The sequence below is a fragment of the Oncorhynchus mykiss genome, unplaced genomic scaffold (genome assembly GCF_013265735.2).
Source record: "Oncorhynchus mykiss isolate Arlee unplaced genomic scaffold, USDA_OmykA_1.1 un_scaffold_227, whole genome shotgun sequence".
NCBI lineage: Eukaryota > Metazoa > Chordata > Actinopteri > Salmoniformes > Salmonidae > Oncorhynchus > Oncorhynchus mykiss.
The window spans coordinates 437,579-462,810 of NW_023493695.1; the positions used below are offsets into that span (position 1 = coordinate 437,579).

A 25,232-nucleotide genomic window follows, 5' to 3' on the forward strand; every position below is an offset into this window, starting at 1 on the left:
TGGCGGCGTAGTGTGTTACTGATGGTAGGCTTTGTTACTTTGGTACCAGCTCTCTGCAGGTCATTCACTAGGTCCCATCGTGTGGTTCTGGGATTTTTGCTCACCGTTCTTGTGATCATTTTGACCCCACGGAGTGAGATCTTGCGTGGAGCCCCAGATCGAGGGAGATTATCAGTGGTCTTGTATGTCTTCCATTTCCTAATAATTGCTCCCACAGTTGATTTCTTCAAACCAAGCTGCTTACCTATTGCAGATTCAGTCTTCCCAGCCTGGTGCAGGTCTACAATTTGGTTTCTGGTGTCCTTTGACAGCTCTTTGGTCTTGGCCATAGTGGAGTTTGGAGTGTGACTGTTTGAGGTTGTGGACTGGTGTCTTTTATACTGATAACAAGTTCAAACAGGTGCCATTAATACAGGTAACGAGTGGAGGACAGAGGAGCCTCTTAAAGAAGAAGTTACAGGTCCGTGAGAGCCAGAAATCTTGCTTGTTTGTAGGTGACCAAATACTTATTTTCCACCATAATTTGCAAATAAATTCCTTACAAAATCCTACAATGTGATGTTCTGGATTTTTTTTTCTCATTTTGTCTGTCATAGTTGAAGTGTACCTATGATGATAATTACAGCCTTCTCTGATCTTTTTAAGTGGGAGAACTTGCACAATTGGTGGCTGACTAAATACTTTTTGCCCCACTGTATGTTCCTACTGGGAGCAGTGTGTTAAACGTGGTTCAAACGAAAGAGGAGAAGCCCGCGGTAGGAGGCTGCTGGGTGGAGGAACAGCCCAAGCTGCTTGGAGGCCTACTGCTGTACAGGAGGGTCCCGTGCTGGCTGGGGGGTTCAGACACAGAACAGGACAGCAGCGAGGGAGTGGGAGTCCGGCTGCCCTTCGGCCTGAATAGTGTGCCCTGACCCTGGGGTGCCAGACCCTGGATGAGACCCCCTTGGCTACGGAGCCCCTGGAGGCCCTGGGGCTGGGGGGATGGAGAGAGGGCCCGGGGCAGCAAGGGGGGTAGTGGGGGCAGGGGTGGAGGGTGTCTCGGGGTGGTGTTGGTGGTGGGCTGGATGGGATCTTGCTCAGCCAGGGGTTGGGGGTGCAGCGGCTCTGGCTGTGTATATCCGTAGGCCGGGGGGCGAGAGACGCCCTTCTCCTGGCGGCGCCAGGAGTTATAGTAGGTGGGGTCACTGATGTAGTGGTTGACGAAGGAGTGTGTCTTCTGTTGCCCGCCCCGGTTCTGATCCACCTCGTACTCGCTGTCGCTGCCCTGGGGTCGGACAAGAAGGAATAGTGGTTTTAGTTGAGGAATGAAAATAGGTGTAGATACTAACTACATCAAACACAGTTTCAGATGAGGAGTGAGAACGGTGGGTGTAGATACTAGCTACATCAAACACAGTTTCAGATGAGGAGTGAGAACGGTGGGTGTAGATACTAACTACATCAAACACAGTTTCAGATGAGGAGTGAGAACGGTGGGTGTAGAAACTAACTACATCAAACACAGTTTCAGATGAGGAGTGAGAACGGTGGGTGTAGATACTAGCTACATCAAACACAGTTTCAGATGAGTGAGGACTCTAGTCAGTGGGTGTAGGCAACTCAAAGCAAACACACAATAAGAAGATTAAGACTTCCTATGGGAATTATGATTCATTGTCAACCTGATTTACTAACAGCTTTGTTCTACAGGTCTAAAGGGCATGATTACAAACACGTTATAATGGTCTTCATCTAACAAAGAAAAGTCGAGACTGTCGATTAGCCTGCTACTATCTGAGATCTGTCGCCAAGCAGCTAACACACAGCTAACAGTCAGCTAACAGACAGCTAACAGACAGCTAACAGACAGCTAACACACAGCTAACAGTCAGCTAACAGACAGCTAACACACAGCTAACACACAGCTAACAGACAGCTAACACAAAGCTAACAGACAGCTAACACACAGCTAACAGACAGCTAACAGACAGCAAACACAAAGCTAACAAACAGCTAACACAAAGCTAACAGACAGCTAACAGACAGCTAACACACAGCTAATACAGACAGCTAAAAGACAGCTAACAGACAGCTAACACAAAGCTAACAGACAGCTAACAGACAGCTAACACACAGCTAACAGACAGATAACACACAGCTAACAGACAGATAACACACAGCTAACAGACAGCTAACAGATAGCTAACAGACAGCTAACAGACAGCAGGACCTACTATTATCTGGGATCTCTCTCCCAGCCGCTAACACACAGCTAACAGACAGCTAACAGACAGCTAACAGACAGCTATCACACAGCTAACAGACTGCTAACAGACAGCAGGACCTCACCCAAAGCCCTGAGGAGCACCGATCTGATACGTGTAAACAAGAGTCTCCTATAGATGGACAGAGAACAATACAACTATCACAGGAGAATGGTGGCACCCCAATTAGGGAGATGGGCTCGTGGTAATGGCTGGAGCGGAATGAGTGGAATGGTTTCCAACTGTTTGATGCCATTTCATTCAATCCGTTCCAGACATTATTCTGAAATGTCTTCCACTCCATTGAACTTTATTTCATCTTATGAGAAGAGAGGGAGAATGCTGGGAAGAGAGGGAGAACGCTGGGAAGAGAGCGAGAATGCTGGGAAGAGAGGGAGAATGCTGGGAAGAGAGAGATAACGCTGGGAAGAGAGGGAGAATGCTGGGAAGAGAGGGAGAACGCTGGAAAGAGAGAGATAACGCTGGGAAGAGAGGGAGAATGCTGGGAAGAGAGAGATAACGCTGGGAAGAGAGGGAGAATGCTGGGAAGAGAGAGATAACGCTGGGAAGAGAGGGAGAACGCTGGGAAGAGAGGGAGAACGCTGGGAAGAGAGGGAGAACGCTGGGAAGAGAGGGAGAACGCTGGGAAGAGAGGGAGAATGCTGGGAAGAGAGGGAGAACGCTGGGAAGAGAGGGAGAACGCTGGGAAGAGAGGGAGAACACTGGGGAGAGAGGGAGAACGCTGGGAAGAGAGGGAGAACGCTGGGAAGAGAGGGAGAACGCTGGGAAGAGAGGGAGAACGCTGGGAAGAGAGGGAGAACGCTGGGAAGAGAGGGAGAACGCTGGGAAGAGAGAGATAACGCTGGAAAGAGAGAGATAACGCTGGGAAGAGAGGGAGGACACTGGGGAGAGAGGGAGAACGCTGGGAAGAGAGGGAGAACGCTGGGAAGAGAGGGAGAACGCTGGGAAGAGAGGGAGAACGCTGGGAAGAGAGGGAGAACGCTGGGAAGAGAGGGAGAACGCTGGGGAGAGATGGAGAACGCTGGAAAGAGAGGGAGAATGCTGGGAAGAGAGGGAGAATGCTGAGAAGAGAGGGAGAACGCTGGGAAGAGAGGGAGAACGCTGGGAAGAGAGGGAGAACGCTGGGAAGAGAGGGAGAACGCTGGGGAAGAGAGAGATAACGCTGGGAAGAGAGGGAGAACGCTGGGAAGAGAGGGAGAACACTGGGGAGAGAGGGAGAACGCTGGGAAGAGAGGGAGAACGCTGGGAAGAGAGGGAGAACGCTGGGAAGAGAGGGAGAACGCTGGGAAGAGAGGGAGAACGCTGGGAAGAGAGGGAGAACGCTGGGAAGAGAGGGAGAACGCTGGGAAGAGAGAGATAACGCTGGAAAGAGAGAGATAACGCTGGGAAGAGAGGGAGAACACTGGGGAGAGAGGGAGAACGCTGGGAAGAGAGGGAGAACGCTGGGAAGAGAGGGAGAATGCTGGGAAGAGAGGGAGAATGCTGGGAAGAGAGAGATAACGCTGGGAAGAGAGGGAGAACGCTGGGAAGAGAGGGAGAACGCTGGGAAGAGAGGGAGAACGCTGGGAAGAGAGGGAGAACGCTGGGAAGAGAGGGAGAATGCTGGGAAGAGAGGGAGAACGCTGGGAAGAGAGGGAGAACGCTGGGAAGAGAGGGAGAACACTGGGGAGAGAGGGAGAACGCTGGGAAGAGAGGGAGAACGCTGGGAAGAGAGGGAGAACGCTGGGAAGAGAGGGAGAACGCTGGGAAGAGAGGGAGAACGCTGGGAAGAGAGGGAGAACGCTGGGAAGAGAGGGAGAACGCTGGGAAGAGAGAGATAACGCTGGAAAGAGAGAGATAACGCTGGGAAGAGAGGGAGAACACTGGGGAGAGAGGGAGAACGCTGGGAAGAGAGGGAGAACGCTGGGAAGAGAGGGAGAACGCTGGGAAGAGAGGGAGAACGCTGGGAAGAGAGGGAGAACGCTGGGAAGAGAGGGAGAACGCTGGGGAGAGATGGAGAACGCTGGAAAGAGAGGGAGAATGCTGGGAAGAGAGGGAGAATGCTGAGAAGAGAGGGAGAACGCTGGGAAGAGAGGGAGAACGCTGGGAAGAGAGGGAGAACGCTGGGAAGAGAGGGAGAACGCTGGGGAAGAGAGAGATAACGCTGGGAAGAGAGGGAGAACGCTGGGAAGAGAGGGAGAATGCTGGGAAGAGAGGGAGAACGCTGGGAAGAGAGGGAGAACGCTGGGAAGAGAGGGAGAACGCTGGGAAGAAAGGGAGAACGCTGGGAAGAGAGGGAGAATGCTGGGAAGAGAGGGAGAATGCTGGGAAGAGAGGGAGAACGCTGGGAAGAGAGGGAGAATGCTGGGAAGAGAGGGAGAATGCTGGGAAGAGAGGGAGAACGCTGGAAAGAGAGGGAGAACGCTGGAAGAGAACGCTAGGGAGAGGGAGAACGCTGGGAAGAGAGGGAGAATGCTGGGAAGACAGGGAGAACGCTGGGAAGAGAGCGAGAACGCTGGGAAGAGAGGGAGAACGTTGGGAAGAGGGAGAACGCTGGGAAGAGAGTGAGAACGTTGGGAAGAGAGGGAGAACACTGGGGAGAGAGGGAGAACGCTGGGAAGAGAGGGAGAATGCTGGGAAGAGAGGGAGAACGCTGGGAAGAGAGGGAGAACGCTGGGAAGAGAGGGAGAACGCTGGGAAGAAAGGGAGAACGCTGGGAAGAGAGGGAGAATGCTGGGAAGAGAGGGAGAACGCTGGGAAGAGAGGGAGAACGCTGGGAAGAGAGGGAGAATGTTGGGAAGAGAGGGAGAATGCTGGGAAGAGAGGGAGAACGCTGGAAAGAGAGGGAGAACGCTGGAAGAGAACGCTAGGGAGAGGGAGAACGCTGGGAAGAGAGGGAGAATGCTGGGAAGACAGGGAGAACGCTGGGAAGAGAGCGAGAACGCTGGGAAGAGAGGGAGAACGCTGGGAAGAGAGGGAGAACGCTGGGAAGAGGGAGAACGCTGGGAAGAGAGTGAGAACGTTGGGAAGAGAGGGAGAACACTGGGGAGAGAGGGAGAACGCTGGGAAGAGAGAGATAACGCTGGGAAGAGAGGGAGAACGCTGGGAAGAGAGGGAGAACGCTGGGAAGAGAGGGAGTGTTGGGGGAGAGAGGGGAGGGTATGGGACTCTGTCAACGGTAACATCTGTCTTCCAACACCCTGGCTGTCTGTGTTTGCACGTACCTGTACAGCACAGTAACAACATTGTTCAACCCAACTCTGAATAAACACTGCTCTCTCTCCCCTGAGTCCCAAACTACTGTTATTCTACTCCCCTGCATGGCAGTCACTGTTTACCTGACACTAAGACAAATAAATGAACCGTCTCTCTCCTGCTGGAACCTACAACATCTGTCTGTCTAGCTAATAGACCACGAATACTGCTGAGGATACAGGGGATATGATGACACACACACACACACACACACACACACACACACACACACACACACACACACACACACACACACACACACACACACACACACATTTTGATCGGTTGTTCTTTGGTAAGATAAACTTGTTCTATCTTTAAATGTTTTTGTTTGACCTGATCGTACGATGTGCTGACATATGTGACATAATGATTGTTGTGCACAAAGGAGCCAACTAGAAGGATGTATTGTTTTACAGCATGTTACTATTGAACCTTCTCAATGTCCCTGAACAGTGTGTTTCACTATTCTACATGCTACACCTGGGTTCTCATTGTATTTTCTTCCTTATCCTGGCTTGAGCTCTGTGTGATTGAGCCTGGTGCCATGGAACTGCTACACACTGACACGTCCAGTACCTCAGATTGACATGACATTTCCTGTTCGAGTCTGAGAATTAACTGGTACTGAAGCCATGACAGGACATGAGGGATTGAGACATGAGAATCAGACCAGTCCTTCCTTCCCATGGGAGAAATAATAACTCATATAAAAACATAGAGAGAGAGAGAGAGAGAGAGGGGGGGTAAAGAGAGAGAGAGAGGGTGGGTAGAGAGAGAGAGGGAGAGAGAGACAGAGAGAGGGAGAGAGAGAGAGAGGGGGGTAGAGAGAGAGAGAGAGGGAGAGAGAGACGGAGAGAGGGAGAGAGAGAGAGAGAGAGAGAGGGAGAAAGAGAGAAATAAGAAACTCAGAGTGGGTGGGAGAAATGTCAGTCATGTCAGCTGTATTTTATGTCAATAACAGGCCATTCTAGTTGGTGGTGACGCACTTGAAACTGACCCTTCGTACTGACAATGTTTTGGTTCTTACCAATTCTACATGAGAGGAGGAAGGTGACGATAGAACAAGACATGACAATAGACGTTACATTGCTCTCAGTAATCGCTAAACTCTGACAGAATTCAGCTCATGATGGGTTAATGTACTGTACATGTCGTCTACAGTAACTGTACCTGTCGTCTACAGTAACTGTACCTGTCCCCTATAGTAACTGTACTTGTAATCTACAGTAACTGTACCTGTCGTCTACAGTAACTGTACCTGTCGTCTACAGTAACTCTACCTGTCGTCTACAGTAACTGTACCTGTCGTCTACAGTAACTGTACCTGTAATCTACAGTAACTGTACCTGTAATCTACAGTAACTGTACCTGTAATCTATAGTAACTGTACCTGTCGCCTACAGTAACTGTACCTGTCCCCTATAGTAACTGTACCTGTCCCCTATAGTAACTGTACCTGTCCCCTATAGTAACTGAACTGTACCTGTAATCTACAGTAACTGTACCTGTCGTCTACAGTAACTGTACCTGTCCCCTATAGTAACTGTACCTGTAATCTACAGTAACTGTACCTGTAATCTATAGTAACTGTACCTGTCGCCTACAGTAACTGTACCTGTCCCCTATAGTAACTGTACCTGTCGTCTACAGTAACTGTACCTGTCGTCTACAGTAACTGTACCTGTCCCCTATAGTAACTGTACCTGTCGTCTACAGTAACTGTACCTGTCCCCTATAGTAACTGTACCTGTAATCTACAGTAACTGTACCTGTCGCCTATAGTAACTGTACCTGTAATCTACAGTAACTGTACCTGTCGCCTATAGTAACTGTACCTGTCCCCTATAGTAACTGTACCTGTCCCCTATAGTAACTGTACCTGTCCCCTATAGTAACTGTACCTGTCCCCTATAGTAACTGTACCTGTCCCCTATAGTAACTGTACCTGTCCCCTATAGTAACTGTACCTGTAATCTACAGTAACTGTACTGGTTGTCTACAGTAACTGTACCTGTTGTCTACAGTAACTGTACCTGTTGTCTACAGTAACTGTACCTGTGAGTCTGATATCTCAGAGTGCTTCTCAGTCAGGCTGCTGTTCTCTGCAGGGATCAGATCATTATACTTGGTACTGACATCTTCATCAGAGTAGTGTAGACTACCTGGACTGGGCCTCGGGGGAGACCTGGAGAGAGGAGGTGGGGTAAAGATGAAGGGGGAGAGGGAAAGAAAGAGAGAAAATCAAGGTTAATTTTAAGTGTTAGACAACTTGGTATTGTTTCTCTGATACAGTCTTATCTCACAGTTGGAAAGTCAAACACAGCTCATGAGGTTGGCAGCACAGCCCACTGAACACGAGGGTCACTGTCAACCATGAGTCACTTTTGTTGGTGTCCTGAATAGAAAACATTCAGTGACCATTCTCAGTCACGTAGACTACAGAATGTCTTCTGCACTATTCAAGCTTGCTGCTCATAGAACTCCAAGTTCTCCCTTTCCATTAAGTTGATTGGCTCGGCCTATTGGCTGTTTTCCATTATGTATTGTTGTTTGTTTCCTCAGTGCAGTCTCTTAGTCAGTCAGCCAGCCAGCCAGTGAGCCAGCCAGTCAGTCAGCCAGCCAGCCAGTCAGTCAGCTAGCTAGCCAGCCAGTCAGTCAGCTAGCTAGCCAGCCAGTCAGTCAGCCAGCCAGTCAGTCAGCTAGCCAGCCAGTCAGTCAGCCAGCCAGTCAGTCAGCTAGCTAGCCAGCCAGTCAGTCAGCCAGCCAGTCAGTCAGCTAGCCAGCCAGCCAGTCTGTCAGTGCAGTCCGTCAGCCAGTCTGCCTCTCAGTCAGTCTGTCTCTCCGTCAGTCAGTCAGTCAGTTAGCTAGCCAGCCAGCCAGTCTGTCAGTGCAGTCAGTCAGCCAGTCAGTCTGTCATTCAGTCAGTCTCTCTGTCAGTCAGTCTCTCTGCCAGTATGTCTCTCTGCCAGTCAGTCAGTCAGTCTGTCAGTCAGTCTCTCTGCCAGTTAGTCAGTCAATCTCTCTGTCAGTCAGTCAGTCAGTCAATCTGTCTTGAGGACAGCCAACAAAGTCTATAGTAGGAACTCAAGCAGCCAAGACCAGCCTCCCTCCAGTTCCTCATTGACATTCTATGTGCATGTCAAGTTACACTTTATATAAGAGGTCAACACAATGCTGCTGCCTTAACATTCAACAGGCTTCCTTCCGCTTGTGTTCTGTTGAGTGTCAAGTTACACTTTATATAAGAGGTCAACACAATGCTGCTGCCTTAACATTCAACAGGCTTCCTTCTGCTTGTGTTCTGTTGAGTGTCAAGTTACAGCATCAGACAAAGGCCAGTTATTATTGGTCAGGACAGACCCCGTGCTCCGCTGCTCCTCTGCTCCCCTGGTCCCCTGCTCCTATGGTCCCCTGCTCCCCTGCTCCTCTGCTCCTCTGCTCCCCTGCTCCTCTGCTCCCCTGCTCCCCTGCTCCCCTGCTCCCCTGCTCCTCTGCTCCCCTGCTCCTCTGCTCCTCTTCTCCTCTGCTCCTCTGCTCCCCTGCTCCTCTGGTCCTCTGGTCCCCTGCTCCTTTGGTCCCCTGCTCCCCTGCTCCCCTGCTCCTCTGCTCCCCTGCTCCCCTGGTCCCCTCCTCTTCTGCTCCTCTGCTCCCCTGCTCCTCTGCTCCCCTGCTCCCCTGCTCCTCTGCTCCCCTGCTCCTCTGCTCCCCTGCTCCCCTGCTCCTCTGCTCCTCTTGGCCCCTGCTCCTCTGCTCCCCTGCTCCCCTGCTCCTCTGCTCCTCTGTTCCCCTGCTCCTCTGCTCCCCTGCTCCTCTGCTCCCCTGCTCCTCTGCTCCCCTGCTCCTCTTGGCCCCTGTTCCTCTGCTCCCCTGCTCCTCTTGGCCCCTGCTCCTCTGCTCCCCTGCTCCTCTTGGCCCCTGTTCCTCTGCTCCCCTGCTCCTCTGCTCCCCTGCTCCTCTTGGCCCCTGTTCCTCTGCTCCCCTGCTCCCCTGCTCCTCTTGGCCCCTGTTCCTCTGCTCCCCTGCTCCTCTGCTCCCCTGCTCCTCTGCTCCCCTGCTCCTCTGGTCCTCTTGGCACAGATCTCCTCTGAGACACATGGAGCAGCTCTGTGAGAGTTCTTAGTGCACATGGCACCCTATATTCCTCATAGTCCCTATATAGTGCACAACCATAGTCTAGACCAGAGACTATGGTAAAAAAAGTAGTGCACTATATAGGGAATAGGGTGCCATTTAGAACGCATTCAATGACTTATATATACACTAGATGAGAGCCTGGGGCGCTGTTTTGAAGCTGCCACGCATCCATCTTGGCACTCCCCCAACCTAGTAAAAAAATATTTTGGAAGCTTAAGAAAAGCAGTTATTTTCGTTTAATGCAGATACTTTTAAATTATATTATGTCCCTGTAAAATTCCAATGTATTCCAATGGCTGACCGGTGGCTTGTCAATGGCCAATAAATAGCATGAGCAATCCAGGGTCTCTATACATCACTGTAGTCATACTTAGTTATAGGGTGAGAACACTGAACACTGTCCTCCAGACAGACACTACATCAGGATGTTAATGGCAGAGCACACCAGAGCAACGTTTCTGTGATGTTTGTTTAGGAAACACAGATAGTGTAGTTTTACTGGGCCTATCAGAGCTGGGGTAAACAACCTGTGGTATGGTTCTACTGGGCCTATCAGAGCTGGGGTAAACAACCTGTGGTATGGTTCTACTGGGCCTATCAGAGCTGGGGTAAACAACCTGTGGTATGGTTCTACTGGGCCTATCAGAGCTGGGGTAAACAACCTGTGGTATGGTTCTACTGGGCCTATCAGAGCTGGGGTAAACAACCTATGGTATGGTTCTACTGGGCCTATCAGAGCTGGGGTAAACAACCTGTGGTATGGTTCTACGGGGCCTATCAGAGCTGGGGGAAACAACCTGTGGTATGGTTCTACTGGGCATATCAGAGCTGGGGTAAACAACCTATGGTATGGTTCTACTGGGCCTATCAGAGCTGGGGTAAACAACCTGTGGTATGGTTCTACTGGGCCTATCAGAGCTGGGGTAAACAACCTGTGGTATGGTTCTACTGGGCCTATCAGAGCTGGGGTAAACAACCTGTGGTATGGTTCTACTGGGCCTATCAGAGCTGGGGTAAACAACCTGTGGTATGGTTCTACTGGGCCTATCAGAGCTGGGGTAAACCACCTGTGGTATGGTTCTACTGGGCCTATCAGAGCTGGGGTAAACAACCTGTGGTATGGTTCTACTGGGCCTATCAGAGCTGGGGTAAACAACCTGTGGTATGGTTCTACTGGGCCTATCAGAGCTGGGGTAAACAACCTGTGGTATGGTTCTACTGGGCCTATCAGAGCTGGGGTAAACAACCTGTGGTATGGTTCTACTGGGCCTATCAGAGCTGGGGTAAACAACCTGTGGTATGGTTCTACTGGGCCTATCAGAGCTGGGGTAAACAACCTGTGGTATGGTTCTACTGGGCCTATCAGAGCTGGGGTAAACAACCTGTGGTATGGTTTTACTGGGCCTATCAGAGCTGGGGTAAACAACCTGTGGTATGGTTCTACTGGGCCTATCAGAGCTGGGGTAAACAACCTGTGGTATGGTTCTACTGGGCCTATCAGAGCTGGGGGAAACAACCTGTGGTATGGTTCTACTGGGCCTATCAGAGCTGGGGTAAACAACCTGTGGTATGGTTCTACTGGGCCTATCAGAGCTGGGGTAAACAACCTGTGGTATGGTTCTACTGGGCCTATCAGAGCTGGGGTAAACAACCTGTGGTATGGTTCTACTGGGCCTATCAGAGCTGGGGTAAACAACCTGTGGTATGGTTCTACTGGGCCTATCAGAGCTGGAGTTGGTTGGTCATGTGTTGCGGCGCTAAGCTAACGGACCTCGTGGTGGTGCAGATATTAGGATATAGTGTTAGGTTCAGTCCGATTCCTCCAGGGCAGGGGAAATCGATTCCTCCAGGGCAGGGGAAACCGATTCCTCCAGGGCAGGGTGAACCGATTCCTCCAGGGCAGGGGAAACCGATTCCTCCAGGGCAGGGGAAACCGATTCCTCCAGGGCAGGGGAAACCGATTCCTCCAGGGCAGGGTGAACCGATTCCTCCAGGGCAGGGGAAACCGATTCCTCCAGGGCAGGGTGAACCGATTCCTCCAGGGCAGGTGAACCGATTCCTCCAGGGCAGGTGAAACAGATTCCTCCAGGGCAGGTGAACCGATTCCTCCAGGGCAGGGTGAACCAGATTCCTCCAGGGCAGGGGAAACAGATTCCTCCAGGGCAGGGTGAACCGATTCCTCCAGGGCAGGGTGAACCGATTCCTCCAGGGCAGGGGAAACAGATTCCTCCAGGCCAGGGGAAACAGATTCCTCCAGGGCAGGGGAAACAGATTCCTCCAGGGCAGGGGAAACAGATTCCTCCAGGGCAGGGGAAACAGATTCCTCCAGGGCAGGGGAAACCGATTCCTCCAGGGCAGGGGAAACAGATTCCTCCAGGGCAGGGGAAACCGATTCCTCCAGGGCAGGGGAAACAGATTCCTCCAGGGCAGGGGAAACAGATTCCTCCAGGGCAGGGGAAACAGATTCCTCCAGGGCAGGGGAAACAGATTCCTCCAGGGCAGGGGAAACAGATACCTCCAGGGCAGGGGAAACAGATTCCTCCAGGGAAACCAGAGAGAGTCCGTGTCTCAAATGGCACCCTGTTCCATATGGGCCCTGGTCAAAAGAAGGGCACTATATAGGGAATAGAGTGTTATTTGGGACGTAGACAGGGTGGTTCTGCAGTGCACCCATTATGGAGGAATGTGTTAGATGGATGGAGGTCGGGGGAGGGGAGGGGGGGGGGGGGGGCAGTGCTGGTCCCTCCCTGACTGAGGAGGCCCGGGACGGAGATCAAAGGAACCAGCGCTGCATCCTGCCTCCCTTCTCTCTGAAGTGCTCCAGTCGGGTGCAGCTTCGTTAACGACCGGCTGCCCTGAGAGGGAGAGGGTGGGGTGGAAGGAGGTAGAGGAGAGGGAGAGGGTGGGGTGAGGGTGGAGGGTGGAGGGTGGGATGGAAGGAGGTAGAGGAGAGGGAGAGGGTGGGGTGAGGGTGGAGGGTGGGATGGAAGGAAGGAAGTAGAGGAGAGGGAGAAAGGAGTAGAAGTGATGGGGGAAGGCGGGAGGGGAGGAATTAGGAAATGGGGAGGGGGTACTGATCAATTATTTAAACTCCCTCTTTCCTATCGCCTCTGAATTTTAAGTAGCTCCTTCATCACAACTTCCCTCCTCCTCATGTCCTCCTTATTAGCCCAAATGCTTTTGTTGCCTTACTTCTTTCATAGACCACACTGTTATGTAGTCAGTGTCTTCCAAACACCTTAGACAATCTCAATGATTTAGCCATTTCATGTGGCCTATGTAAATGTCCCCTTGTAACCTGGTACGTGAAAGATGGCACTGAGACAGAGCCGTCGTCTGTTTAATGTGGTTGAAATGGCTCTGCGGGACAAGCTGTGTCAGTCCCACCTCTTTCCATCTTACTGCACCAGGTTTAAATGGCTCTGCGGGACAAGCCGTGTCAGTCCCACCTCTTTCCATCTTACTGCACCAGGTTGAAATGGCTCTGCGGGACAAGCCGTGTCAGTCCCACCTCTTTTCACCTTACTGCACCAGGTTGAAATGGCTCTGCGGGACAAGCCGTGTCAGTCCCACCTCTTTCCATCTTACTGCACCAGGTTGAAATGGCTCTGCAGGACAAGCCGTGTCAGTCTCACCTCTTTCCATCTTACTGCACCAGGTTGAAATGGCTCTGCGGGACAAGCCGTGTCAGTCCCACCTCTTTCCATCTTACTGCACCAGGTTTAAATGGCTCTGCGGGACAAGCCGTGTCAGTCCCACCTCTTTCCATCTTACTGCACCAGGTTTAAATGGCTCTGCGGGACAAGCCGTGTCAGTCCCACCTCTTTCCATCTTACTGCACCAGGTTTAAATGGCTCTGCGGGACAAGCCGTGTCAGTCCCACCTCTTTTCACCTTCCTGCACCAGGTTCAAATTACTCTAATCTCATATAAAGACAATGACTGGTTTCTGTACTTCATTAGTATTTTGTACAGATTGATCTCACGAACCCTCTTGGGTTTGAGCTGTTGTAGCATGTCTCCGACGTTAAACCCACGGATGTAAACTACCGATGTGATGGAGCGAGAGAGACGGAAAGAGAAATAGAGAGAGAGACATAAAGAGATAAAGATAGAGAGGGACGGGGTCTAGACCTTCAGAGAAACAGACTCTACAGTAAACATCTCAGACCTCATCCAGTAAACATCTCAGACCTCATCCTGGCCTTCAGCAGAACAGACTACAGTAAACATCTCAGACCTCATCCTGGCCTTCAACAGAACAGACTACAGTAAACATCTCAGACCTCATCCAGTAAACATCTCAGACCTCATCCTGGCCTTCAACAGAACAGACTACAGTAAACATCTCAGACCTCATCCTGGCCTTCAGCAGAACAGACTACAGTAAACATCTCAGACCTCATCCTGGCCTTCAGCAGAACAGACTACAGTAAACATCTCAGACCTCATCCTTCAGCAGAACAGACTACAGTAAACATCTCAGACCTCATCCTGGCCTTCAACAGCACAGACTACAGTAAACATCTCAGTCCTCATCCTGGCCTTCAGCAGAACAGACTACAGTAAACATCTCAGTCCTCATCCAGTAAACATCTCAGACCTCATCCTGGCCTTCAGCAGAACAGACTACAGTAAACATCTCAGACCTCATCCAGTAAACATATCAGACCTCATCCTGGCCTTCAGCAGAACAGACTACAGTAAACATCTCAGTCCTCATCCAGTAAACATCTCAGACCTCATCCTGGCCTTCAACAGAACAGACTACAGTAAACATCTCAGACCTCATCCAGTAAACATCTCAGACCTCATCCTGGCCTTCAACAGAACAGACTACAGTAAACATCTCAGTCCTCATCCAGTAAACATCTCAGACCTCATCCTGGCCTTCAGCAGAACAGACTACAGTAAACATCTCAGTCCTCATCCAGTAAACATCTCAGACCTCATCCTGGCCTTCAGCAGAACAGACTACAGTAAACATCTCAGTCCTCATCCAGTAAACATCTCAGACCTCATCCTGGCCTTCAGCAGAACAGACTACAGTAAACATCTCAGACCTCATCCAGTAAACATCTCAGACCTCATCCTGGCCTTCAGCAGAACAGACTACAGTAAACATCTCAGACCTCATCCAGTAAACATCTCAGACCTCATCCTGGCCTTCAGCAGAACAGACTACAGTAAACATCTCAGACCTCATCCAGTAAACATCTCAGACCTCATCCTGGCCTTCAACAGAACAGACTACAGTAAACATCTCAGACCTCATCCTGGCCTTCAGCAGAACAGACTCTACAGTAAACATCTCAGTCCTCATCCAGTAAACATATCAGACCTCATCCTGGCCTTCAACAGAACAGACTACAGTAAACATCTCAGACCTCATCCAGCAAACATCTCAGACCTCATCCAGTAAACATCTCAGACCTCATCCAGTAAACATCTCAGACCTCATCCTGGCCTTCAACAGAACAGACTACAGTAAACATCTCAGTCCTCATCCAGTAAACATCTCAGACCTCATCCAGTAAACATCTCAGACCTCATCCAGTAAACATCTCAGACCTCATCCTGGCCTTCAGCAGAACAGACATTACGGTGGAGAAAATCAATGACCTAACAGATGTTTTTCTGCTTTACTTTATGTTCTTAATGACTGAGGGGCCCCTAGAAGGAAAGGGTCATTTTCCTCGACCTGCACTCCTGAAATAACTTTATAATATGTGAACAGTGAACACGGTTAGTTACCCAAGTCATTGGCCATGAAAAGCAACCCACAGGCCCTGGCTGTCTATTCATTGAGTTCAGACCTAATCAACAGAGAGAGGTCTTCCATGAGGATAATCTTTAAAGGGGTTTGTGTCCGTTGATCAGTCTGCCTTACCACCTGTCCTCCTCCTCTCTCCCCCTGCCTTACCACCTCTCCTCCTCCTCTCTCCCCCTGCCTTACCACCTCTCCTCCTCCTCTCTCCCCCTGCCTTACCTCCCTCGCCTCCTCCTCTCTCCCCCTGCCTTACCTCCCTCTCCTTCCTTCTCTCTCCCCCTGCCTTACCTCCCTCTCCTGCTCCTCTCTCCCCCTGCCTTACCTCCCTCTCCTTCTCCTCTCTCCCCCTGCCTTACCTCCCTCTCCTTCCTTCTCTCTCCCCCTGCCTTACCTCCCTCTCCTTCCTTCTCTCTCCCCCTGCCTTACCTCCCTCTCCTTCCTTCTCTCTCCCCCTGCCTTACCTTCCTCTCCTTCCTTCTCTCTCCCCCTGCCTTACCTCCCTCTCCTTCCTTCTCTCTCCCCCTGCCTTACCCCCTCTCCTTCCTCCGCTCTACCCCTGCCTTACCTCCTCTCCTTCCTCCTCTCTACCCCTGCCTTACCACCTCTCCTCCTCCTCTCTCCCCCTGCCTTACCTCCATCTCCTCCTCCTCTCTCACCCTGCCTTACCTCCCTCTCCTTCCTTCTCTCTCCCCCTGCCTTACCTCCCTCTCCTTCCTTCTCTCTCCCCCTGCCTTACCTTCCTCTCCTTCCTTCTCTCTCCCCCTGCCTTACCTCCCTCTCCTTCCTTCTCTCTCCCCCTACCTTACCTCCCTCTCCTTCCTTCTCTCTCCCCCTGCCTTACCCCCTCTCCTTCCTCCTCTCTACCCCAAAATTCCTTACCTCCTCTCCTTCCTTCTCTCTCCCCCTGCCTTACCCCCTCTCATTCCTCCTCTCTCCCCCTGCCTTACCCCCTCTCCTTCCTCCCCTCCTCTCCCCCTGCCTTACCCCCCTCTTCTTCCTCCCCTCCTCTCGCCCCCTGCCTTATCCCCCTCTCATTCCTACCCCTCCTCTCACCCTGCCTGAGGGGGGGTACCCCCTCTTCTTCCTCCCCCACCTGACTCCCTGCCTAGACTTCAATACATACACCTCAGTCCTTCCACACAGATCAGAGAGAGAAAGCACAACAGAACAGAACCCATGATGGAGCAGATGCTGAATGTATAATTGGTTCATCAGACTGTATAACAGCTAATCCATCACTCCATCCATCCTGGGGTTGTTATTGTCTGAAGATAAAGAGGCATGTTTCAACTGCAGTTGATCTCCTGAATAATCTTCTTCCTAATCAATAAGTATGCACTGAGCATGTGAGCTTTAATCTCAGCCATGAACTCTCAGAATGAGAGCTTTAATCTCAGCCATGAACTCTCAGAATGAGAGCTATTATCTCAGCCATGAACTATCAGAATGAGAGCTATTATCTCAGCCATGACCACTCAGAATGAGAGCTTTAATCCCAGCCATGAACTCTCAGAATGAGAGCTATTATCTCAGCCATGAACTATCAGAATGAGAGCTATTATCTCAGCCATGACCACTCAGAATGAGAGCTTTAATCTCAGCCATGAACTATCAGAATGAGAGCTATTATCTCAGCCATGAACTCTCAGAATGAGAGCTATTATCTCAGCCATGAACTCTCAGAATGAGAGCTATTATCTCAGCCATGAACTATCAGAATGAGAGCTATTATCTCAGCCATGAACTCTCAGAATGAGAGCTATTATCTCAGCCATGACCACTCAGAATGAGAGCTATTATCTCAGCCATGAACTATCAGAATGAGAGCTATTATCTCAGCCATGACCACTCAGAATGAGAGCTTTAATCTCAGCCATGAACTATCAGAATGAGAGCTATTATCTCAGCCATGAACTATCAGAATGAGAGCTATTATCTCAGCCATGACCACTCAGAATGAGAGCTTTAATCTCAGCCATGAACTATCAGAATGAGAGCTATTATCTCAGCCATGAACTATCAGAATGAGAGCTTTAATCTCAGCCATGAACTATCAGAATGAGAGCTATTATCTCAGCCATGACCCCTCAGAATGAGAGCTTTAATCCCAGCCATGAACTCTCAGAATGAGAGCTATTATCTCAGCCATGAACTCTCAGAATGAGAGCTATTATCTCAGCCATGACCACTCAGAATGAGAGCTTTAATCTCAGCCATGAACTATCAGAATGAGAGCTATTATCTCAGCCATGAACTATCAGAATGAGAGCTATTATCTCAGCCATGAACTATCAGAATGAGAGCTTTAATCCCAGCCATGAACTCTCAGAATGAGAGCTATTATCTCAGCCATGAACTATCAGAATGAGAGCTTTAATCTCAGCCATGAACTATCAGAATGAGAGCTATTATCTCAGCCATGAACTCTCAGAATGTGAGCTTTAATCTCAGCCATGAACTATCAGAATGAGAGCTATTATCTCAGCCATGACCCCTCAGAATGAGAGCTTTAATCTCAGCCATGAACTATCAGAATGAGAGCTATTATCTCAGCCATGACCCCTCAGAATGAGAGCTATTATCTCAGCCATGACCCTCAGAATGAGAGCTATTATCTCTGCCATGACCCTCAGAATGAGAGCTATTATCTCATCCATGACCCCTCAGAATGAGAGCTGTTATCTCAGCCATGACCCCTCAGAATGAGAGCTATTATCTCAGCCATGACCCCTCAGAATGAGAGCTATTATCTCAGCCATGACCCTCAGAATGAGAGCTATTATCTCAGCCATGACCCTCAGAATGAGAGCTATTATCTCAGCCATGACCCTCAGAATGAGAGCTTTAATCTCAGCCATGACCACTCAGAATGAGAGCTATTATCTCAGCCATGACCCTCAGAATGAGAGCTATTATCTCAGCCATGACCCCTCAGAATGAGAGCTATTATCTCAGCCATGACCCTCAGAATGAGAGCTATTATCTCAGCCATGACCCGTCAGAATGAGAGCTATTATCTCAGCCATGACCCCTCAGAATGAGAGCTATTATCTCAGCCATGACCCCTCAGAATGAGAGCTATTATCTCAGCCATGACCCCTCAGAATGAGAGCTGTTATCTCAGCCATGAACTCTCAGAATGAGAGCTATTATCTCAGCCATGACCCCTCAGAATGAGAGCAATTATCTCAGCCATGACCACTCAGAATAGATGGTTTATTGTGAAACATGGGGCCTTTTGGTAGCCTAGTGGTTAGAGTGTTGGACTAGTAACTGAAAGGTTGCAAGATCAAATCCCTGAGCTGACAAGGTAAAAATATGTCGTTCTGTCCCTGAACAAGGCAGTTAACCCACTGTTCCATCATTGTAAATAAGAATGTGTTATTAACTGACTTGCATAGTTAAATAAAATAAAAACATGAGTCTCAGAATAGATGGTTTACTGTGAAACATGACCCTCAGAATAGATGGTTTACTGTGAAACATGACCATCAGAATAGATGGTTTACTGTTAAACATGACCCTCAGAATAGATGGTTTACTGTTAAACATGACCCTCAGAATATATGGTTTACTGTTAAACATGACCCTCAGAATATATGGTTTACTGTTAAACATGACCCTCAGAATAGATGGTTTACTGTGGAACATGAGTCTCAGAATAGATGGTTTACTGTTAAACATGACCCTCAGAATAGATGGTTTACTGTTAAACATGAGTCTCAGAATAGATCGTTTACTGTGAAACATGAGTCTCAGAATAGATGGTTTACTGTTAAACATGACCCTCAGAATAGATGGTTTACTGTTAAACATGACCCTCAGAATAGATGGTTTACTGTGGAACATGACCCTCAGAATAGATGGTTTACTGTTAAACATGACCCTCAGAATAGATGGTTTACTGTGGAACATGAGTCTCAGAATAGATCGTTTACTGTGAAACATGAGTCTCAGAATAGATGGTTTACTGTTAAACATGACCCTCAGAATAGATGGTTTACTGTTAAACATGACCCTCAGAATAGATGGTTTACTGTGGAACATGACCCTCAGAATAGATGGTTTACTGTTAAACATGACCCTCAGAATAGATGGTTTACTGTGGAACATGAGTCTCAGAATAGATGGTTTACTGTTAAACATGAGTCTCAGAATAGATCGTTTACTGTGAAACATGAGTCTCAGAATAGATGGTTTACTGTGGAACATGAGTCTCAGAATAGATGGTTTACTGTGGAACATGACCCTCAGAATAGATAGTTTACTGTGAAACATGACCCTCAGAATAGATGGTTTACTGTGGAACATGAGTCTCAGAATAGATGGTTTACTGTGGAACATGAGCGTCAGAATAGATGGTTTACTGTTAAACATGAGTCTCAGAATAGATGGTTTACTGTTAAACATGAGTCTCAGAATAGATGGTTTACTGTTAAACATGACCCTCAGAATAGATGGTTTACTGTGAAACATGAGCATCAGAATAGATAGTATACTGTGAAACATGACCGTCAGAATAGATAGTTTACTGTTAAACATGACCCTCAGAATAGATGGTTTACTGTGGAACATGAGTCTCAGAATATATGTTTACTGTTAAACATGACCCTCAGAATAGATGGTTTACTGTGAAACATGACCCTCAGAATAGATAGTTTACTGTGAAACATGACCGTCAGAATAGATAGTTTACTGTGAAACATGACCCTCAGAATAGATGGTTTACTGTGGAACATGAGTCTCAGAATATATGTTTACTGTTAAACATGACCCTCAGAATAGATGGTTTACTGTGAAACATGACCCTCAGAATAGATGGTTTACTGTGAAACATGACCATCAGAATAGATAGTTTACTGTGAAACATGACCCTCAGAATAGATGGTTTACTGTGGAACATGAGTCTCAGAATATATGTTTACTGTTAAACATGACCCTCAGAATAGATGGTTTACTGTGGAACATGAGCATCAGAATAGATGGTTTACTGTGAAACATGACCATCAGAATAGATAGTTTACTGTGAAACATGACCCTCAGAATAGATGGTTTACTGTGGAACATGAGTCTCAGAATATATGTTTACTGTTAAACATGACCCTCAGAATAGATGGTTTACTGTGAAACATGACCCTCAAAATAAATGTCATGCAGAAATCGTGTGTGTGTGTGTGCTCGCGCATGTGTATGTTACTGACCGTGTGTAGATGCCGTTCTTGCGGCAGAAGGAGTTCTTGACTGACAGGCGTCTGTTGTTGAGTTCCAGGGCGGGGAAACGTCCCTCGTCCAGCCTGACCATCTCCCCATGGGACAGGGGCAGGGAGGTGCTGTTACTGTGGCTCCCTAGGTGGGGGTAAGAGGACACTGGGAGAAGGTTAGTCCATTGTAGGGGCAGGGCACACACACAAGCTAAATGCCTTCTATGCTCGCTTCGAGGAAAGCAACACTGAACCATGCATGGGAGCAAATGCTGTTCCAGACGACTGTGTGATCACGCTCTCAATAGCCGATGTGAGTAAAACCTTTTAAACAGGTGAACATTCAGAAGGATGCAAGGCCAGACGGATTACCAGGACACGTACTCAGAGCATGCGCTGACCAACTGGCAAGTATCTTCACTGACATTTTCCACCTCTCCCTGACCCAGTCTATAATACACACATGTTTCAAGCAGACCATCATAGTCCTTGTGCCCAGAAGGCCTACATGACCACCGCTCCAGAGCACTCACATCGGTAGCGCTGCAATGTGTTTTGAAAGGCTGGTCATGGCTCACATCAACACCATCAATGATTTAGCACTGAGGTTAATTAATCAGCAGTCTCACTATAAAACCTTTAGTGTTAGAGACTCTACTGAGGTGCCAGGCCCTGATCCAAAAAAAACATATTTTGACTGACCCACATGTCCAAATATATACCCTCATATACAGTATAAATCAATCAAAATCAATCAAATGTATTTATGAAGCCCTTCTAACATCAGCTGATGTCACAAAGTGCTGTACAGAAACCCAGCCTAAAACCCCAAACAGCAAGCAATGCAGATGAGGAAGCACGGTGGCTAGGAAAAGCTCCCTAGTAAAGGCAGGAACCTAGGAAGAAACCTAGAGAGGAACCAGGCTATGAGGGGTGGCCAATCCTCTTCTGGCTGTGCCGGGTGGAGATTATAACAGAACATGGCCAAGATGTTCAAATGTTCATAGATGACCAGCATGGTCAAATAATAATAATCACAGTCAGTGGTTGTCGAGGGTGCAACAGGTCAGCACCTCAGGAGGAAATGTCAGTTGGCTTTTCATAGCCGATCATACAAACTATCTCTACCGCTCAAGAGAGTTGAAAACAGCAGGTCTGGGACTGGTAGCACGTCCGGTGAACAGGTCAGGGTTCCCTAGCCGCAGGCAGAACAGTTGAGGTATAGAGGCAGCTTTTAGGGGGCAGTGACCTCTCCTCTCTCTTCCTCCTGGCTGGTTAGTGGGACTCATCATGCTGGTGCCTGGTCCTGGTGGTGAGTTTGGACCACAGTAAAACAAACAACTTGTCAGTGGTACAAAATGTCTGTGTTGCCAGGGGTGGCTGGGGGGTAGCTGGGGGTGCAGGCTCTAAAAGGGTCTCTTTGTGTCCCAGACAAACACTGTCCTTGTCTCTCCTGGACCAGCCAAAGCCCTGTTGACTGACCCTTGACCCCTACAGGACCCCTGGACACTGTGGGACCACTCTCAACACCACACTAAACACTAACGGGGCGTTAAAAGGTAATGATGTGAGATCGCGGCAGGCTTGACCTCTCTTCCACTCCTTCCTCTCTCCTGTTCCTCTCCACCTCTCTTTCTCTCCATCCCTGTGAGTTCTAACAAGTCGTTATCAAGTGATTATTTTACTGGATTTGGCCATCAGTACTCCCACAAAAAATGCAGAGGAGAAGCAGTGGCAGTCAACCCATGATGCCAGAGTCCAACAGTGATGTAACCTGGGATGACTCAGCAGAGCGTCAGTCTGGCACTGTGGGGTCAGGGACAGAAGTCACACACAGTGTACTGACTGAATAACTATTGGCTTTAAACATCAGAACAAACCCTGGACACTCACACTGGCAGATCAATACCCATTCTTTCTAAACAGGGGACAATAATGACCTCTCGTCTCTCATTCTCCTGTCTACCTGTGCTTAAGTAAGGCACTTTGTGACAACTGTTACTGTTAAAAGGGCTAGAACTGAATTTGATAGTGCTTTTAGCTTGGTCTTATATTACAATGGTCATGCAGTATTTTTACAATTGTATAAATAGTTTTCAGATGTTCCCATCACAACTGATGACTCTGGGCTATTCTCCTTACGGGCCAGCTTCTCAGACACAGATTAAAACTAGTCCTGGACTGAAAAGATAGATCAATGGTGAATCTCCATCGAAACATTTTTTGTTGTTGTCCAGAACCAGTCTTAATCTGTGTCCGGGAAACCACCCCTCAAAAGTATCAATAACTTGGGAATGGAATGTTGGGAATGGAATGTTGGGAATGGAATGTTAGGAATGGAATGTTAGGAATGGAATGTTAGGAATGGAATGTTAGGAATGGAATGTTGGGAATGGAATATTAGGAATGGAATATTAGGAATGGAATGTTGGGAATGGAATATTAGGAATGGAATGTTAGGAATGGAATGTGGGGAATGGATTGTTGGGAATTAAATATTAGTAATGGAATGTTGGGAATGGAATGTTGGGAATGGAATATTAGGAATGGAATGTTGGGAATGGAATGTTGGGAATGGAATAATAGTAATGGAATGTTGGGAATGGAATATTAGTAATGGAATGTTGGGAATGGAATATTAGGAATGGAATGTTGGGAATGGAATGTTGGGAATGGAATAATAGTAATGGAATGTTGGGAATGGAATATTAGTAATGGAATGTTGGGAATGGAATGTTGGGAATGGAATATTAGGAATGGAATGTTGGGAATGGAATGTTGGGAATGGAATAATAGTAATGGAATGTTGGGAATGGAATATTAGGAATGGAATGTTGGGAATGGAATGTTGGGGAATGGATTGTTGGGAATTAAATATTAGTAATGGAATGTTGGGAATGGAATGTTGGGAATGGAATATTAGGAATGGAATGTTGGGAATGGAATGTTGGGAATGGAATAATAGTAATGGAATGTTGGGAATGGAATATTAGTAATGGAATGTTGGGAATGGAATATTAGGAATGGAATGTTGGGAATGGAATGTTGGGAATGGAATAATAGTAATGGAATGTTGGGAATGGAATATTAGTAATGGAATGTTGGGAATGGAATGTTGGGAATGGAATATTAGGAATGGAATGTTGGGAATGGAATGTTGGGAATGGAATAATAGTAATGGAATGTTGGGAATGGAATATTAGGAATGGAATGTTGGGAATGGAATGTTGGGAATGGAATGTTGGGAATGGAATATTAGGAATGGAATGTTGGGAATGGAATGTTGGGAATGGAATATTAGTAATGGAATGTTGGGAATGGAATGTTGGGAATGGAATATTAGTAATGGAATGTTGGGAATGTAATGTTGGGAATGGAATATTAGGAATGGAATGTTGGGAATGGAATGTTGGGAATGGAATATTAGTAATGGAATGTTGGGAATGGAATATTAGGAATGGAATGTTGGGAATGGAATGTTGGGGAATGGATTGTTGGGAATTAAATATTAGTAATGGAATGTTGGGAATGGAATGTTGGGAATGGAATATTAGGAATGGAATGTTGGGAATGGAATGTTGGGAATGGAATAATAGTAATGGAATGTTGGGAATGGAATATTAGTAATGGAATGTTGGGAATGGAATATTAGGAATGGAATGTTGGGAATGGAATGTTGGGAATGGAATAATAGTAATGGAATGTTGGGAATGGAATATTAGTAATGGAATGTTGGGAATGGAATGTTGGGAATGGAATATTAGGAATGGAATGTTGGGAATGGAATGTTGGGAATGGAATAATAGTAATGGAATGTTGGGAATGGAATATTAGGAATGGAATGTTGGGAATGGAATGTTGGGAATGGAATGTTGGGAATGGAATATTAGGAATGGAATGTTGGGAATGGAATGTTGGGAATGGAATATTAGTAATGGAATGTTGGGAATGGAATGTTGGGAATGGAATATTAGTAATGGAATGTTGGGAATGTAATGTTGGGAATGGAATATTAGGAATGGAATGTTGGGAATGGAATGTTGGGAATGGAATATTAGTAATGGAATGTTGGGAATGGAATGTTGGGAATGGAATATTAGGAATGGAATGTTGGGAATGGAATGTTGGGAATGGAATAATAGTAATGGAATGTTGGGAATGGAATGTTGGGAATGGAATATTAGGAATGGAATGTTGGGAATGGAATGTTGGGAATGGAATAATAGTAATGGAATGTTGGGAATGGAATGTTGGGAATGGAATGTTGGGAATGGAATATTAGGAATGGAATGTTGGGAATGGAATGTTGGGAATGGAATAATAGTAATGGAATGTTGGGAATGGAATGTTGGGAATGGAATATTAGGAATGGAATGTTGGGAATGGAATATTAGGAATGGAATGTTGGGAATGGAATGTTGGGAATGGAATATTAGGAATGGAATGTTGGGAATGGAATGTTGGGAATGGAATAATAGTAATGGAATGTTGGGAATGGAATATTAGTAATGGAATGTTGGGAATGGAATGTTGGGAATGGAATGTTGGGAATTGAATATTAGGAATGGAACAAAGATTTGAAAGAAACACGAATGAGAGAGGACAGTTAAATATGGAGCAGTTCTCT

The 25,232-nt window shown here is 47.8% G+C and overlaps 1 protein-coding gene across 2 annotated transcripts in view; it reads right to left on the reverse strand.

The window, feature by feature from the left end:
• Positions 1 to 630: 630 nt before the first annotated feature.
• LOC110515716 (protein sidekick-2-like) overlaps positions 631 to 25,232 on the reverse strand; it is a 73,641-nt gene continuing 49,039 nt past the window's right edge. For both annotated transcript variants that reach the window (XM_036973277.1, XM_036973276.1), the window contains 3 exons: positions 20,606 to 20,771; positions 7,557 to 7,686; positions 631 to 1,264 (listed from right to left, as the gene is read on the reverse strand). In XM_036973277.1, the coding sequence (XP_036829172.1) occupies positions 731 to 1,264; positions 7,557 to 7,686; positions 20,606 to 20,771 (830 nt within the window). In that variant the 3' untranslated portion in view covers positions 631 to 730. The remainder of the gene's footprint in view (positions 1,265 to 7,556; positions 7,687 to 20,605; positions 20,772 to 25,232) is intronic.